Source organism: Lynx canadensis, chromosome D1, assembly GCF_007474595.2.
Source record: "Lynx canadensis isolate LIC74 chromosome D1, mLynCan4.pri.v2, whole genome shotgun sequence".
NCBI classification, from domain to species: domain Eukaryota; kingdom Metazoa; phylum Chordata; class Mammalia; order Carnivora; family Felidae; genus Lynx; species Lynx canadensis.
In genome coordinates, this window is record NC_044312.2 from 67,305,661 (window position 1) to 67,324,973 (window position 19,313).

The 19,313-nt window shown below is 40.9% G+C and overlaps 1 protein-coding gene across 15 annotated transcripts in view; it reads right to left on the minus strand.

Annotated features, from left to right (window-relative positions):
- IRAG1 (inositol 1,4,5-triphosphate receptor associated 1) overlaps nt 1–19,313 on the minus strand; it is a 146,904-nt gene that overhangs the window by 17,906 nt on the left and 109,685 nt on the right. For 14 of the 15 annotated variants that reach the window (XM_032594825.1, XM_032594827.1, XM_032594828.1 and 11 more), the window contains 7 exons: nt 15,706–15,736; nt 13,202–13,342; nt 12,583–12,714; nt 10,271–10,412; nt 4,433–4,482; nt 3,791–3,898; nt 1,162–1,226 (listed from right to left, as the gene is read on the minus strand). In XM_032594825.1, coding sequence (XP_032450716.1) covers nt 1,162–1,226; nt 3,791–3,898; nt 4,433–4,482; nt 10,271–10,412; nt 12,583–12,714; nt 13,202–13,342; nt 15,706–15,736 — 669 coding nt within the window. The remainder of the gene's footprint in view (nt 1–1,161; nt 1,227–3,790; nt 3,899–4,432; nt 4,483–10,270; nt 10,413–12,582; nt 12,715–13,201; nt 13,343–15,705; nt 15,737–19,313) is intronic. The other variant, XM_032594819.1, reaches the window with a different exon arrangement.

Here is a 19,313-nt window from a genome sequence, read left to right on the forward strand (position 1 = left end):
TGGAGTGATAGGTTGGTGGTTGCATATACTGAGAGGTGAGCAAAATAGACTGATTCTGGGAGTGGGGAGCTTGGGAGGTTATCTATAATGAAAATGTGCCCAACATAGACTTTCCTTGCCAAGTCAAGCAAAACTATTCTAACAGCAATGAAAAATGAAGGACTAAAGCTGTCTTAAGGCAAAGAAGAAGGAAGAATAAAGGTGTATGTTCTACCAAGTGAGAAAAGACACGAGGGAAAATTCTGAGAGGTGACAGCTGTGATCCAGATGTTTTCTAGCAAGCAAATGAAAGAATTTGAAAAGCAAGTTATAAACTCTTCTGAGTGTGTAGAAACAGCCTGCCTTGCTCTGGCTGAGGATGAAAAGACCTGAAAATTGCATAGATGCCTAGAAAAATTAAGCAGAGCAGACACTATTCATTGCCAATCCAGAACTCACTCTCCTATCTGCTTCCTAACAGCCATGTGATTTTGCTCAGGAATTTACTGTTCTTCACAGAGCCATCTTGCTTCATGGGAAACTGACCCTCTGTTCCCATCTCCAGGGCACCATTTAAGCCCATGATGACAATCCCATTCCCAAAGCCTGTGTTTGGTTTAGGAAGGAACCATGTTCCAAATTTACTAAGGAAGACTTAAAAAATGTTTCTGGGTTTGTCCATAAAAAAGAAGCATGAGAAGAGATAGTCCTGTTATTCTTTTCATGTCTGGATGGAATACCTGAAAATAGTAGCCATTTGCCACAAGCCTGCTGATGAAGTCAACGTACAAAGTGAGCAGAAGCAAGGAAATTGTAGAGGCCGAGCTGGGGCTCTGCTGTACTACACCTGGAAATGATCTACCTCTGGACTTACTTTTTAAGCCTCTTTGAGTTGGGACTTTCTTGTATCCGTAGCCCAAAGAATTCTAACCAACAGAGAAGGTTTCCATCTCCTCTGGGCTCTTCTGAGATCGAGATACACTTGGACTCAGCTATAGCATGTTCCTGGTCCAGGTTGCAAACTGACTCTGAAATCTTTGTGAGTCTCAGAGTCCCACTCAGTTCCCTTAGAACTTAATTTGCTTTCCATCACTTTTTAAGAGTAAAGTGTGGGAGGAAAGGTGAGTTAGGGAAAATTTCCTCAGAGATCCCCAAAGTTAAGAGGAAAATCAACAAACTTACTTTTCCAAAAGTGCAGGCAGTGCTGAGGTGGCAGGTAGGTTGCCTTTCCCATTGGTTGATTCTGACTGAATGAAAAATAGGAGACAGGCAATTGAAGATCAGCTAGGAAGGAAGAAGCCAGAGCTGCTAGGTCTCTGATAATGCTGGGAAGGGGTTGCTGCCGTCCCACCTCTTCCCCTGCTTTCTAATCTGCATCAAGCCCAAACATTGGGCTCCATTCCTTAGTGCCCCCTGAGGCCCATGCAACTTGCACCTTTTACTTCCCCTCTTCCAAGTTTTCATGAGTGAAGAATTTACATCTTGAGGCTCCCTTCTGGAGGGGAGCCATCCAGTTCTTAGACGGTTGTTTACTGACTTGGACTGAATATCAGCAGGTCTCCTACCAAACACAGGCCCATCACTGCCCTGGAGATGTAGCTCCAAGCACAATCCTCAGGAGATCCCTGTCATTCCTAAAACCCCAAGCCATCAGAAATGTCTTTATAATAAATTACATAGGACTACCACATTGTTTTGTTGTAATGGATTTGGGTTAAGAAATGGTTTTCAAATCTGGCTGCACCTTAGAATCACCTGGGGGAGATTTTTTTAAAGTACTGATCCAATTCAGAATCTTGGGATGAGGCCTGGGCAATGTTTTAGAAGTACCTTCTGTGATTTTAACACATATCCCTGGTTGCCAACTTTTAGCCTAAAGGAATATACAGTTGACCTTTAAAAAACACGGGTTTGAACTACTCAGGCCCACTTACACAGATTTTTTTTTCTATAGATACAGTACAGTACTATAAATTTATTTTCTCTTCCTTATGATTTTCTTAACATTTTCTTTTCTCTAGCTCACTTTATTATAAGAATACAGTATATAATACATATAACATGCAAAATATGTGTTAATTGACTTTTTATGTTATTGGTAATTATGGCTTCGGATCATCAGTAGTTTTATGGGGATCAAAAGTTATATGCGGGTTTTTAACTGCATGGGGGTGGGTGTCCCTAACCCCTGCATTTTTCAAGGGTCAACTGTATATTTAGAAAACATATTCTTACATTTAGTATAGTACCAGAAATAGGTCTATTAAACACACTAACTGGCCCTCCCTAAGCTCCTTTAAAAAAATTTTTTTTTAGGTTGCTTTGTTTTAATGGGTGATTTGGGAGTTTAGGTTAGTTTCATAGATGATTGAAAAAGAGGTGAAAGAAGCTACTGCTACCTATTGGCTCAAAAGAGCTCGAATCTATTTTATCTATTGCTTACACAATCAGATTGTTTCCTTATAGAGTAGTGCTAGGCATGGACACAGAATAGAGAAGCAACTGAAGAAAGAATTAGAAGAGTTTGACGTAATATTAGCCAGATCCACAAAAGCCTGGGATGTAGAAAATATTTTGTTATATAGGAACTGTGTATGTTTAAAACAACTGAAATGAATTTTTTCCTGATTAGTAGCAATATATTCTTATTATAGAGGTATAAAAAGGCATTGAGAAGAAAATAAAAATCACTTGTGGTTTTATCATTGCCCAGAGATAACAAATATTAATAGTCTTACAGAATTCACTATCTCTACACGTAGAAAATATACTTCTTTTAAAAAACCCTACAAAACAGAATTCTACTGTATATACTGTTTTTAAATTCCTTTTTATTAATAATAAATTATGGACATTTTTCATGTCATTTTTGACTGCATAGGAACCCCTTTTAGGGCCAAGTATATTTATTTATTTTTTTATTATTTTTTTTTAATATGAAATTTATTGACAAATTGGTTTCCATACAACACCCAGTGCTCATCCCAAAAGGTGCCCTCCTCAATACCCATCACCCACCCTCCCCTCCCTCCCACCCCCCATCAACCCTCAGTTTGTTCTCAGTTTTTAACAGTCTTTTATGCTTTGTAGGGCCAAGTATATTTAATCAATCTCTTATTAAATGGGCATTCCAGTAGTTTCATTTCTTTTTTTTATATTAAATATAATTTATTGTCAAATTGGTTTCCATGCAACACCCAGTGCTCATCCCAACAGATGCCTCAATGCCCATCATCCACTTTCTCCTCTCCCCCACCCCCCTTCAACCCTCAGTTTGTTCTCAGTATTTAAGAGTCTCTTATGGTTTGCCTCCTTCCCTCCCTCTCTGTAACTTTTTTTTTTTTTTTTGCCCCTTCCCCTCAGTAGTTTCATTTCTTAATGCTGCAAAGAATTGATGTAGGATAACATTGGGTTTAAGAACTCAGGCCCTGGAATTAGAAAGCCCAGGGTTAAAAGCTCAGCTCTAACACTTATTACACAATGAAACCTTCAGGTATTTAAACCCATTGCAGAATGGAAGAAAAACATCATGCCCACTTTAGAGGATTGTGGCTTAAACATGGAAAGAAATATGATTTGCAAAGAATACTCTTTGAGCAGCCAGCATCTTGCTCAAGGATACCGAGTCTTCTACTCAGGGCAGTGGAAGACATGGGATGTGGTCTATATTGAGCTTTTTAGCCCATACTCTAGAATCAGTGCTGGGAATTTCCTCTCCTTTTGATCCTGCTGCCACGTAGGCCACTCCCCATAGTAGTGACCCTAAGGGAGAGGTTAAAGAGGGTTGGGAGGTGGGCATCATTATACTCACCAGGGCTGGTAAGGAGGGGATGGGTGATGAGCTGGAAGATTGGCCAGGCATGTTCAGGGCATTAAACTTGGGAACCACTGCAACACTGACCCTTCGACGGGGCATGTTCTGTGGGAAGAGAAGTGACCAGGCCCACTGTCATGGAGGGAACAGCATCCACAGTTCAAAAGGCCTGGAAAATTCCTACTAGTTCCTAATTAAAGTAATTACATTCACTGGACATTTTGGCTTTGGGGTGGTGATGGTGTTGGGGCTTGGTGTGGAAAGAGTGGCCAAAGTTGACCCAAGTTTTCTGTTAGTGGTGAGTGATTTCTCAACATGTTCTTATTTTAGATTATATCCTGAAGAAATGGAAAAGAAATGACCCCCAGTCTGGATAACATCCCGGATAGTGTATGAAAAGTCTAGGAATACCAAGGTTTATGCATCATTTCGTATTCATTTGGGGGATGGTACAGTCAGAGAAACCATGAGCAAGAGAAGGTTGGAGAATGAACTAGCAAGTGTGGTAAACTGAATTAGAGACCCTGTCCAGAGGTTCTCTGGCACCTGTAGATCCAAGCATGAATGACTTTCTGGGTGACTGTGGCAACGTTTCTTGTAATCCCCTTGGGAGCCCTGGTATTCCTTGAACATGCATACCTTTCCCAGTGTGAGGGACATGGACCGCGCTGTTCGAGGGACCCCATCTTCTGCAGCAAGAAGGAACAGAGAAGAGAAGTCAGGTAAGTTTTCAGAGTAGGCTCCAGCAGAAAATGGGTAGCCAGAAACTAAGCTGAGATATCAGTTTATCAGAACTGTCCCTCAAGGAATAGTTTAAGAGCCTAAGTGATGGGAACACTGAGTTTGACACTACCCCCTGAGACAATTATCTGTAGAGTGGGACTTTTCTGGACAGAATTTTTATCCTAACTCCTCTGGGCACTATGAGAAGCCCATCTTGGACCTCTGATATCCACCTGACACCGCTGCACAGTCTCTGGTAATGCCCTGATGAGTATGTGAAAAACTACTCATAGCGATACCAAGGCTTTGGGGTTATTTCTTGCTTATTTAAGGGACATGCAGTCAGTGAAATTATGAGCAAGGAAGGTGTGGTATCAGTAAATAATGGAAAATTGTTGACAAAGTGGTTTTAATAAGTCATCTATGAAAAATTTGGAACAAAGGAAACCAGCACCCTGTATTTTCATCTCCTTAGTACATGCATTAGATGATATATTTTATATAAAATGTCTTCTACCACATCTGGATAATACTGCCACCAGAAAACACTAATATGTGCAGAGAAATGTTTTTGAAAGCTCAATTCAGTGTCAGTTTGACCAATATTATCTAGCTTGTATATCTGTTTGTCCCTCATATCCAGGTATTTTAGGTATGTCTCTTAAAAAGCACATTTCCCCCCTTGTTTTTCTATTTACCTCACTTCATTAATTTTTTTTTTTTTACTTACCACCCCTTCCAGCCTGCACATTGGTGTAGAAGTTATGCATTTTAGTTCTAATCTTTAATGTACCCACTAAAATTTGTAACATATTATGTGACTTTATATTTATTTATTTATTTATTTATTTATTTATTTATTTATGAGAGAGTACAAGCAGGGGAGAGGGGCAGAGGGAGAGAGAAAGAGAATCTTAAGCAGACTCGATGCATAGCACAGAGCCTGATGAGGGGCTCAATCCCATGACCCCGAGCTCATGACCTGAGCCAAAATCAAGAGTCAGATGCATCACTGACTGAGCCACCCAGGCGCGCTCATATTACATGACTTTAAATTTTTTAATTAATCATGATTTCTATTCTTTTCCTAATTAAACCTTAAAACAATAACTCCCTCAAATTTCAAATTATGTTGCTTTTTAGTAGTTTTGTTTACTTTGTTTTTGTAATCCCATATTATTATGATTATTGTTTTCAATATGGAATGCTTGTTTAGATTTACGCCCATTTACAAATGTCTGATCACCATTACCTCTTGCATCCTCCTCCTTTCTTTTGATCTCGATTTTATTCTTTCCTAAGCACACCCTTTAGTTATTCTTTTGGCAAGGGTCTGTAATAGGTAAACTTTCTGAGTTGTTGTCTCAAAATATCTTCACCAGGCCTGTAGGCTTGCATCATAGTTTAGCTGGCCCTGTTTTCTCTAGGTGGACAGTTGTTTCTCTCAGCTCCTTGAAGACTTTTACTTCATTGTCTTTTGGTACCACCATTGCTATTCAGAATTATCTGTCTTTTGTAAATCCTCTGTCTTCTCTCTCTGGTTACTTTTAAAATTTTTACTTCATCTTCTATGTGTTTTTATCTCTTCTGCTTGGAATTCACTGTGCTTTCTTAATCCAATGGTTCATGTCTTTCTTTAGTTCCAAAAAACTCTCAGATTCTGGAAAACCTTTTTGCATACTTTTTCTCTCCCATTCTCCTCTTGTGGATCTGCTAATAAAGGTATTTGGAACTTTCTCATTTTATACTCTGTATCCCATATTTTATAATATCTTATAACATTTTTTTAGTATTTTTAAAAGGAAATATAAGTTTATTGAATATACCACAAAGGAGTCGTGGACAGGACAACAGAGGAGAGGCTGTCTGCCTTCTTTTATATTTTTGATTAATTTATCCCTCTGAACTGCACTTGGGTAACTTCTTCAAATCTATCTTCAGTTAACTAATCTTTGTCCGCAACTGTGCCCAGTCTGATTTAAATGTTGTACCAATAAACTAGGTTATGCTACCATAATAAACAACCCCAAAGTCTTAGTGGCTTATAACAATAAAAATTTATTTGTTTATGTTCATTTGCTTCTGAGTTGGCAGAAGGCTCTGCTCTGCATTTCCTCACTCTGCATTTCCTCAGACTAACGGAGCTTCTACTATTCTGGAGCAGTGATGGTTGTCATGTGAGGAAGAAGAAATATAAGGCAAATTACACACTAGTTTCTTAAAGACCTCAGCTCAAAGGTGACACATATCCTTCTGCTCACATTTTATTTGCCAAATCACACGGCATTCACCTAACATGGCATCACCTAACTTGGGAGAAGTGTGCCCGAAAGGAGATCTAGAATCTCCACTATAGTAACTACCTCCACTATAGTACCTACTATACCTAATATACTGAGTTTTTAATTTCCATTCCTCATATCCTCATTTCTAGGAGTTCTTTCCTTTTTTATTTTTATTATTTTATTTTTTATTCTTTTTTGATAATTTTAGTTTATTCTCATATTTTTTATTCATTCTTTGATGCCTCTAATAATTTTAAACATATCTTTTAAAACTTATCAGGTTGTTTTATTTTCTGTAATCCTTAGGATATAATCCTGTTGTTTAGTGGATGATTCTTGTTCAAGGTAGATTGTTTTCTTATGTATTTTATAATTCTATACTGTAAAATAATCTTCAGTGAGGTTTCAGTGAGCAGAATCTTGTGTGTCCTGCATGAAGGGTGTGCCTCTCCAGGGTGGCTTTATGTTTGTTTCTGACAGAGTCCCTACAGGCATCATTGTGATGTTCTTTTCAGATTCTCTGCATATTGCATCACAACTTCTGTCATGGCATACACTTTTCTTACGAGAAAGGAGAAAGTATTTTTTCCTACTACAGGGTGAAACAGACTTCCTTGATTTGTGTCTCTGCTGTTTGAGGAGTGTTTTTTTCTTGTTCAAGTTCTGTCTAAAGATGCAGTCTTGCAAAATCTTAACTTTCTGTAGGAGTCTCATAGTCAACTCTCAGTCATGGGTGTCCAAGACCTCATCTCAGATTGCATGCAAGTGCAAAAGCCCAGCACTGAGATGATTGAAGCTGATTCTTGTACCCAAGGAAGCTGCAGGTTTCAGTTCTCTTTTCTTTTCTTGTATCTGAGTATTTCAATTTCTTTTCCTGTGGATTCAGCTATTCTTTTAAACTAATGTTTGCTTTATTTTATCTAGCAGAAACATCTAAGCACTTGTGGTCAAGGAGTTTCAACTTTTTCAGTCAGCCAAAATAGCAGAACCATAAAATATTTTTTATATATTGAAGCATTCATACAAATTAACCAAATACTAATCTTACAAGTAGGCAAAAGATATAATTAGAGAATTTACAAAAGTAGAAATACAAATGTCCAAAAAACATTTGAAAAGGCCAAAAATACAAATTCAAACTATGAGATGAGATATAATCTTGACCCATCAAAGTCAAAAAAAATTTTTAAAGGAAAGGACAAGAATATCAATAGCACAATGAACTGAGCATTATTGTTACCCATTACATGGAAATATCAATGCGTTATTTGAAAAGAGTTTTCTTGAAGAGCCTTATAAAATTTGGTTTCCCCCAGGCTAGTATTTATACTTCCAGAAATCCATCTTAAGGAAATAATCCAAAATGTAGGTTATCAGTATGTTTCATATTCAGAAAAAAATAACTGATGTTATTTTTTAAATGTGTAGCACCTTTCCTTAAATAAGAGATATTTTTACTTCACTGTAGTCTTCAGAGTCTCAGGCATAGACAAAGATTGCCAGTAGTCATGTAAAGGCTTAAAAACAAACATTATTAGCGAATGGTCATAGAGTATCCAACGGACACACCTGTTAGGTGGATGCTGGCTCCTCTACACAAGCCCAGGCTGAAAAACAATGCAGTGGGAACAAATATCTGAAAAACACTTATTCACCATTTGAGATTCAGCTACCATCTCCCTTCTTACTGTAAGCACATTCTCCTCTCCCCAGGCTGAATGTGGGACTCTGCAATGTGCTCCCCATAGGAACTTGCTTACTGCTGTCACTGGGATGGTTCTACTGCTCTGCCTTCCCCACAGGCTGGGAGTTCCTTTGGATCTCAGTGACTGCGTATCCTTTATTTCTATATTTCAGTATCATGTGGGGGCACATCAAAGGTGTTCAGTAAATGTCTTTAGAATGAATGAATGGGTAACTGCTCATTCCATAAATCTTGGATAAGGCAGTTTATAGGAGACCTTGTACCTTCCAGGACAATAATGCAAGGACCCATGTATTAGGATTTCTTTGGTGGCAACTTCCCCAACTCCTAACACTGACAGAGAGCAGTTTGCTATAAGCCCAGATGCTTGTGGATCAGGAGTTTGCTGTCAAGACCGAAAGCAGACAGTCTGGAGCATGTGTACACTGCCTTTTGACTCTGGAAAGTGTCACTGATATTCCCCAGGAAACTTGTGAAACCTCCTGTTTATAAAGGTTTCTCCATCTGTTATACTTTCCCTCCTCCTGCTCTTGGTATCCCGGATGTTTGCATTCCACAGGGATTCCTGTCACTAAAAGGTTTGTTTTCTTCTGCTAGTCCTATCCTCATCAGCCAGAGCCCAGACCCTGACAGCTCCCAAGCAGAGATCCTCGTCCAGGTCACTGTCCTCTTCGTCCTGGAGTGCTGCAAGTGCCTCCTAACTTGTCTTTCTAGACATCAGTGTCTACACGCTCCTAATGTGTTGCCTACTCTGAAGTGGGAGAAATCTTCTAAAAATAGAATCTGACCATGTTATGTGGTGTAAACTCACCAGTGCCTCCTCATTGCCTTAAGGACAAAGACCCAAATTATTAGCATGGCCTGGCATGTGGCCCTGGCCTACCAAGTCTTACCTTCAACCTGTCATCATCACACTTCAACCACATCTAACTCTTTTGTTTCATGGTCTTCCCATCCCAACCCTACATCTTTGTATACGCTGTTTCCTCTACCCGGGAGATACCTCCTCTTCTTGCCTAGAGAACTACTATTTTTACTTTGAAACACTGCCCAGATGCTGTCCCTCTGTAAAACTTCCCTTGATTCCTTCAAGCAGAATCACCTCTGTGCTCCTATAGCAATTGTATAGAACATTTTTTTAAAAGATTATTTCTTTGAAACATGTGTCTTTCCCATGAATCTGCTATTTATCTCAGCAGTATCTCCTTTAGCCAGGCCCTCATGCCACCCCCACTGCCCAGACTCATCCCTTACCTGGACTATTGTAATAGCAGTTTTGTGGGTTTCCCTGTATTTGGCTCTACCCCAGTAATGTAACTGCCACACTGTAATCAGAAGGAATGTTCTGAATTCCATAAATGATCATGTCATTTCCCTGACTAAAATCTATTGCTTTCTAGGATAAAGCTCAAATTCCTTAGTATGTGTTGGCCCCAAAGCACAAAGACTACAAAGTCTGAGGTCTGTCATTCTCATCAAGTAGAGTGAGCTCTTGCAGCCTGTGGGCTTCACATCAGTGGTCAACCGCTGTGGTTAATTGTGTCAGGAGTTGCTTTGGGACTGTTCATATTTTCTGGTTCCAGGCCTCTAGGCTCACTGAAGCAGCTGCTGTGAGGCCCCCATGGGCAGCACTGGGCAGGGGCAGTGATCCTTGCTCAACTAAAAGCATGTCCTTGGGCTGTACTAATAGATGTGATCCTGGCCTAGAGCTATCAGAGACCCACATTGCAAGGTCAAGATGGGGGCAGGAGCCCAGTTCCTTACCAGAGGGGCCGCAGCTGCGGCTTGAATTCTGATTTGCAAGTTTTTTAAACTCCATGAGCTCTGCATGGTCCTTCTCATACGTCCTCTTCAGATTCTCCACATACTGCATCATTACCTCTGTTGCCTTTGACATACGCTTTTCCTGAAGGAAAGGAGAGCATTGAGCACACAGGGAAGTTGGAGGAAAGGCTTGTTGGCACTTGCTTGCTCTGAGCTAGGCTCTGGGATGGGACAATCAAAAGGATACAGGGACCAATCTTAGGTGTAACTCTGCCCTCTAAGATTTTGCTGTCTGTGATGTGAGCTGAGAGGGGGATTTAGGCACTTGCACTCACGGAGGACAAGAACAAGCACAGCCACAATGCCTGAGGAGATGAGAGGTGGAGAAGTCCTCTCTGCAGAGAGAGTGGGTCAGGGAGGCTTCCTGGAGGTAAAGTGAAGTGGATGTGGGCTATGGGCAGCATCTGGGCATGAAGATATAGGTAGGAGAGACAAAAAGATTCAGGCCAGTGGACTCCAAGAATAAAGGTCCAGAAGCAGAACATCACAGGGCTTGTACCTAGGTGAGGATCTATCCTTCAGACAGGAGTCTTTGAAGAGTTAAAGGGGTGCTATTAAGAATTATGCTGGGCTCAGTCAGTAGAGTATGCAACTCTCGATCTCGAGATTGTGAGTTCAAGTTCCATGTTAGGCATGGAGCCTACTTTTTAAAAAAATTTAAAGAATTATGCTGGGACAGTAGGCACATGTCAGGATTGCCTGGAAAACCAGTGGAGTACAGGTCATCCTACTTACGTAGAAATCTGTAAGCAGTTGGGTTTGTTTCCAACAAGAAAGGGAAGTTAGGGCTGAGTTGTGAAGGACCTTGAATGGAACACTAAGGAATTTGGACTTTTTCTGAAGGAAAAGAGCCATCAAATATCTTAAGGTAAGGAAGTGACATAGGCCACCAGTGGAGACTAGACTGAAGGGGTGAGACTGGTGGCAGTGAGTGCAACTAGGAAAGAGAAGACAAGTGCCAGGACCAGTCTGGTGGGACCAGAGAGAAAGATGAGGACCAACATGGAAGACATGGAAGTTAGGGGTGGGAAAGCCATGTGGAGAAGGCTGAAGACTTCTATGAACAGTGCATGGGCCAAGAAACGCATTTGGGAGGGCCATACAGAATGAGGAAGAGTTTCCCTTGCTTATCCTCATTGGATCCCTCGGTGAGCCTAGCCCAGGGCCTGCTGGCCACAGTGGGACATACTCAATGAGTATTCCCTAGAAAAGTTCCCTGCAGCCAGGAGCTGGGACCAGACACTTCCCTTGAGCTCTCCCTTTGTTGCTTCCCCCAGCCAGAGTGACTTCCTGGGCGAGCTGCTGAGTCAGGTGCCCTTTCCCCGGAAGAACACAGGGGTGGGGCAGCCCACTGGCTTGTCCTTCCTTCATTCTACAAGGACTGCTCTAGGCTCTACTCTAGGAACACCCTACTAATGCAACCAGTGCAGCAGGATAGGTGAGCACGGTACTAGCAACAGTGATAATAACATCTACGTACTTTGCAAGTAACCCTCTATGGCAGATACTATCATCATCTTCATTGGTTGGAGACGTTGGAACATGGAGAGTTCAGTATCTGGCCTGAGGTCACACAGTGAATCCTAGTGGAGCCAAGATAAGGCCTCAGGCAGTCTGATCCCATAACACCATCCTGGACCAGGGCAGTGCCCTATGAGCTTTAGGACTTCAAAGTGGCTAAAAGGGAGCCAGATCTGGGCCTGCACCCCAGCTCTGCCACTACTTTTGCTGTTATCTTTCTGAAGCTTCATGTCTTCTTCAGGGGGAAAGGATATTTACAGGATTGCTGGGAGGCTTAAATGAAACAAAGCAGTTTTTCCTGAAGCATGTTTGCCAAATACTAGTTCCATGGGAGTTAAATAGATGTTTTATGAGAAAATAGGTATTTTATGGTTCTTCAGTCAAATACATTAGGGAAACACACTGGTAAAAATTAAACAGGCTTTTTCAGTATAGGATCTCTCAAAGCCTTGATGGTGCCAATATGTATTAGAAATAACCAAGAAAGGATGATAGTATGCAGCAGTTCCCAAACTTGCATGTCCACAGAAAGCTTTATCCAAGGAACACCTCAAAGGTTTAGTGGTCCACCAAAAATACTCTTAGTAAATAAAACACAATAATATACAGATGTCTGGCACAAAGGAAGCCATCGATAACTGGTGTCTATAGTTGTCACTGCTTACATTATTGCTCTAGTTACTGTGGACAGAGCAGAGCTGGTCAGAGGGCTGGAAGCTGGAGAGGCTTACCTGGCGGACGGCCCCCACCATCTCAGCTCGGCTGGAGAGGCGGGCAGCCAAGCGGTGCAGGACAGCAATGTCCTCCAGCAGTTTCTGATAGGTTTCCCGGTGCTCACAGTGGTGCCATAGTGAAGCTGAGGACTGGGAAGTGACAAGGAACATCACTTGGGGTCCTCACATACCAAGACATGACTTGGGCTGTCACAATGAGCCCTGTTCCCCATCCTGGCTGAAAGGAGCGGCCTCTGCAAGGCCTGGGCTACACCTTCTTCTGGGGATTGGAGAATCCCAACATGGACACTCTATACATGGCTGGCCTGAAAGAAGGGAATCACATCCAGGCCTTTGGTCCCCAAGGTGCTCCCTTTGTCATCCCAGGTCACCTAGACTCCTCCTGAGAGCGGCTGAGGGTTTGGAGGCCTTACCCACAGCCCTGAGGTAACCAGGCCTTTAGGTCTCTACCTCATTTCCTCTCAGCTCTCTGAGGAAGACTCTGTTTGGCTCAGGACCTTCACCTGATTTCTCATGTCAGAATACTCTAGTTGGTGACTAAGAAAGCAGGACCCCTGGCATAGCCCTAGGAGACAGTCCCTCCTCTAGGGATTCTCCAATCAGGCTCTACAATTACCGTAATGGAAGCTTTGAAGTTTTCCAGTTCCTTCTCTGTGTTCTCTTCTGTCAGGTTACGTTCCCTTTCAGCCTGGTTAATTCTAGATTCCAGAGTGTAGCTGTCATTTCTAAAGGCCAAGGACAGTTGTACAAACACGTTCTGTTGGGAACAAGAGTGTGGGAGAGGTGCTAGGAGGAGTTATTACAGGGAATAAGGTCGCAGGTATGTTTCTTGCACGAGCATTTTACAGTAGCTCCTGGAACCAATCACCAAAGCAGCCAGGTACAAGTGAAACTCTCCTTCATAGTAAACTGCACAAAAGATGGTGAAATAATAACCTAAGGTTCGTGCTAGGTCCTTTTCAGGACCAGAAGACCAAATGCATTTTACTGAAAATAATAAGAGAATAACACTTTACTTTTACCTGAATTTTAAGAAAATATCCTGTATTTAGGTTTACGTAAACTCAGCTCATTGTGTAAGCAGTTTAGATTCATGCTAGGATTCATTGGATGTGTGTTTTGGAGGTTTTGCATAGAACCACTGTATTTAAAGAAACTCCATTTAAAATGTAAGATGTGTTGTCTTAAAGCAAACTTCAACCAGCATCTTACCTGAGTATTACAAATCCTATGTGGAAAGCAGCTTTAATAAGGTGTCAGGAGATTAAATAAGGCCAGGTATGATTCTGTTAGGAAAAGTGTCCTGGAACAAATATTTCATGCCAAAAATGCAGGATGCATGAATGAAACTTTGCAAGGTGGTTTGAGCAAACATGAAATTCCTGGTATAATAGGAAACTACTGAGGAGGAGAAATAGACAGATGGTCTCTACACAGGAAACCATGGCCTTCATTTGCCCTGAGTCAAGAGATAGCAGATTTACACCCTTGGGGTAAGCTAACTCTGTCTGAGCTTCTGAAGTTCATGTGATATGGCCCATGGTGGGTAAACATCTCCAGACAGAGAATTTAAGGCCTTAAACTGACCCAATAACAACAATGATGGCACTATAGGAAGCTACTCCTCATTGAACATCTACTATATGCTAGCACTGCTGTGAGTTCTGCACACTTTGGCTCATTTAACCCCACAAAAAGCCTCTGCAATAGGAACTGTTATGTCCACCCTATGGGTGAAGAGACTGAGACCAGAGAGGTCATTAACTTGTTTAAGGTGACGCAAGTAATAGAGCCAGGATTCAACCTTAGACTATTTGACACCTTAGACTATTCAACACCTGTGCTACTTTCATCATGCTGAGCACTGATTGTGTCAGCATACATCTGAGGACAGAAGCCAGCCATTAAACAAACCACCCACAGACCGTCTTCACCAATGTCACTGGTTTAGTGGTCTCTGTGCTACCCAAACCTCAGTCCTGTCAGTTTATCAATAATGCTTACTGTTTAGCTTTCTATACCTGGGTTATCGCCTTCATGGAAGTGTGATATAAAGAGTCCTGAATTCAGACAGAATATTTGGGTCCCAGGGTTGGTTCTACTAAGTGCTGGGTCTGGGACCTTGGGTAAGTTATTTCATCACTTGGTTTCCTCCTTTGTTCTAATTCCTGCTCTATCTGTTACTCTGAGCTGACTGGAGGATCAGCTGAAAGGATGGATAGGAATGTGTGATGAACAATGTCTGTGTGCAAGGTAATTGTTACTATCTGTGGCAGATATTTCACATTGTCTGTCTTCCTCTACTTATCCAGCCCACTGGGTCTCAGGAAGGGTATTTTAATTTTCTTATTATCAGTGGCAAACCATTCTATAAAGACTTTAAAACCTTCTATCCTCCTAACCTGTGTGTAAAGACATTCTGAACTCATCCATGTTCTTCTTCCCTTCCTTCTATCCATTCCAATATAATTGTCTTGGAAACTAGTGCTGGCATCATAGGTCCTCACCACCTCACCTGGGACGTGTTCTCTTTGTCCATTTACCCCTTCACCACAATGAAATGAAGACAAGTTCCTCTCAGCTCACTCACCAACCCACTGGGATAGCATCTCTACAGAGACAAGGAGGCCCTAAGGGGAGTATTGGAGGAATCAGGGAAGGCTGGAGAGCTGACAGCACAGCCTGTCACCTTGGCTGAGCAAGTTTCCTTACGTCTGGAATCCTCAAAAGGGAAATAACTTTTTCCTTTGGACCAAAGTTTAAAACTTGAAATCTGGCCAGCTGTTAATAATTTTGAAATAAATTTGATTGAGTTCTTCTGCCTCCCAGCTAACTTTGTGTATCTAAGTCATCCTTTTTAAAAGCATAAACCATCCTTGAAGAAATGTGGAATTTCCAGGCACATTCTTATCTCTGACCAAATTTGCCAAAATCTTCCTTTACCTGGGGTGGGAGTCTCAGCAGTTTAGTAGGGCTGATCTCAATGTCCATATTACCTAACAGTCATGTATTCTCATTTTTGTATACAATTGTCAGGGACAGGGGCTAGAGAAGGGAATGTTTTCTATAAACCCCATAAAGCTCCAGCACTAAATTTCATAAAGCACTGGAATCACTTACCTCAACTTCCTTTTCAGTGAGCGGAGGGGCACTGTGAAAAAGAAAAGACATGCAAATGAACTGTGTCCAACCTATGAAATAAACCAGAAAGTGACTTTGAACAACCAGCAGACTATGTATGCCCAGAAATGTAGTAAGAAGAATTGGTGAGATGGAAAAGATGCAGGGTACACTTTGTGTGAGCTCTGTAGTGATGAGATATTTGCCCAGACATTGACTCCTAGAGAGGAAGTGTGGTGGAAAATATTAGATCCTGGGGTCAGTCCTCCATCAGCGCCTCAACTGTCTGGGACTTTGGACAAGTTACTTAAGTTTGCTCGTTTGTAAAATGGGAATAATATCTACCTTGCAGGAGTATTCTAAGGAATAAATGTATATACATGTATGTGTGTGTATAAATGTATGTGTGTATATATTCACATATATATGACATCCACACATATATATGTATAAATGTGTATATGTGTGTATGTATACATGTTTGTATATACATGACATCCACACTGAGTAGTCACTCAGAAGATTTAGCTATTATTATGACTAACTCACAGGCTTGTTGTAAAGACTCAGTAAGAAAATGTATATGCTATGTACTTTATAAACTGCGCACATCTGAATAGCCTTTATAGTTTTGTGGGGGGGATACTCAGGTCTGCAAAGCCAGGCCCTCCTCCTGTCTCTGAGGGTTGTGACAAGAGAGCAGGTGGGCCAGAGAATACAAGGTAGGAAAGAGTGGCCAGAGTTCCTCTCTACAGTGAGAACCGTCTCTACTGGGTGGAATTAGAGATGAGGCAAGAAAGTCCCAGCCAGCACAGAGGTGTCTTTCTGTGAGGTTCCTCTTCGTGTGTGGTTCCCACAGTTAGCCATCCTTTTGTCTGCACACTCACTCTGCTGCTGCTTCTCTTGCTGGTGACTAAAGCTAGTCCTGTTCTGAAACCCAGACAACGTAAATAATGCACAGGCCCTTTCCTGTGCTGGGGTGGGAGCACTGGGAGGGGTCCTACAAGCGTAACAGAACTTGGCAACAGAGCATGCCATCGATAAGATTCTCAGGAAACACAGCTTCCTCCTTTTGACGCGTGTGGAGGGACCCCAAGAGCAAAGGTAGGGGTCAGTTATCTCTGCAAGGGGCTGGTTCTCACCCCTGACAAAGGACTATGAGAGCCTTCCTGTGAGGATGAGGCAACAAGACCCCATCGCCATCAAGTCAGCAGAGTACAGAACATGGGACAAACAACTGCAAAGATGTTTGATGCTTACAATGCTTGTCACAACCCCACCCATCAAGCCCTTTCCTCTGAGAGCCAGCCAACATAATCTTGATTGTCATATAGAGCACATATTGCTTAAACAAATATATCAAAACTCACTGAGCTTGCCTTTGACTCCTGGCTTTATTTGGATAGTATATAAAATATACATATTTTCATTATTAACCAAACTCATCTATTTTGATAATTTACTTTCTGCTTTTTTTGCTATAGAACACAATTGTTTAAAATGTATAAAGCCCTGAGGACTCAGGGAAGTGTGATTCAAATTTAAAAAGCCACAAGACATGGCCAGCTCCTGATGCAAAGAGCTATGTCTTATGAACTGGTATAGACAGCTAGGGGACAGAGCCATGGGTTTCCAAAAATGACGGAAGCCCAGCAGATGACATACAAGGAGACTGGGGTGGCATTGCCTGCCTCAGAATTTAAACTCCCTTAATAGACCTTAAAATAAAATCAAGGTTTTCTGTGAACCAGTCCCTACCAGACTTTCATCTTCCCATTTTCCAGACCCATTGGCCATTCTGTTCCTCATACACACTCACTGTGGCCCCAGGACTTAGCATTTACTATTCTTTCCTTTTTCTCCCCACTCTCTTTCATAATAGCTTTATTGAAATATAATCCATGTATCATAAAATTTACCCTTTAAAATTTACAATTCAGTAATTTTTAATATATTCACAGAATTGTACAACCATCAATCACTGTAGTCAATTTTGGAACTTCATCATTCCAAAAAGAAACCCTGTATCCATTTGCAATCAAATCTCTATCTTCTCCAACCCCCATTCCCACCCCTAGGCAATTACTAATCTATTTTCTTACTCTATGGATTTCCCTATTCTGGAAATTTCATATAAATGGAATCATACAACATGTGGATTTTTGTGATTGGCTTCTTTCACTTAGCTTAATATTTTCAAGGTTTATCCTCGTGGTAGTATATATCAGTACTTCATTTTTGTGGCTGAATAATATCTCATTGAATGGGTATATCACATTTTATTTATTCATTCATCAGTTACTGGACATTTGGGTTATTTCCACTTTCAGGCCAATACGAAAATGCTGTTATTGAACATTTATAAGTTTTTGTGTAGAGGCATATTTTTATTTATTTTTCTTATATACCCAGGAGTAGAATTGCTAGGCCATATGGAAATTCATTTTTAACTTTTTGAAGAACTGACAAACTGTTATTCCAAAGGGGCTGCATCATTTTACTAAGGACTCTAATTTCTTCATGTCCTCACCAACACTTGTTATTGTCCATCTTTTTTATTATAGCCATTCTAGTAGATGTGAAATGGTATCTCATTAATATTTTGATTTGCATTTCCCTAATCTTCCCTAAAGATTAATGACATTGAGCATCTTTTCATGTGCTTATTCTTTGAAGAAGTGTCTACTTAAATCCTTTGCATTTAAAAAAAAATAGTATCTTTTCGGGGCACCTGGGTGGCTCAATCAGTTAAGCATGCAATTTCAGCTCAAGTCATCATTTCACAGTTCATGAGTTTAACCCCACATCAGGCTGTGTGCTGACAGCTCAGAGCCTGGAGCCTGCTTCAGATTCTGTGTCTCCCCCTCTCTTGTCCCTCCCCTGCTCACGCTCTGTCTTTCTCTCTCTCTCAAAAATAAACATAAAAAAATAGTTATCTTTTTTATTGAAAGTTATGAGCATTCTTTATATATTCTGGAAACAAATCCCTCATCAAATACATGATTCGCAAATATTTTTTTACATTCTGTGGGTTGTCTTTTCATTTTCTTAATGATATTTGCATCATAAAAGTTTTTAATTTTGATGAAATACTATTCATCTATTTATTTTTTCTCTTGTTGCTTGTGTTTTTGTGTCATATCTAAGAAACCATGGACTAACCAACGTATTGAAGATTTCTTCATATGTTTTCTTCTAATTGTTTGATAGCATTAGCTTTTAAATTTTGGCCTATGGTTCATTTTGAGCTCATTTTTGTGTATTGTGTGAGGTAAAGTTATTCTAATTTTACTTTTTTGCAGGTGGCTATCCTGTCATCCCAGCATCATTTGTTAAAATCACTGTGCTTTTTGTCTGGAAATCTTTGCATGGATGGCTTCATTTTGTCATCTGCATGTCTTAGGTTAATGGTTACTGTATCACTGGGGCCGTCCTTGACCCTTGAATGTTCCATTCCTTTGTCATCTTTGTATGTGCCTGTATCATGGTCTTCTTAGCAGCTTTGCTATCTGAACTCATTCATTTAGTTACTTAAATATTATTTGTCTCCCCACCTAGGATGTAAGTGCCATGAGAACAGGGACTGTGTCTGCTTGTTCTCCATTATA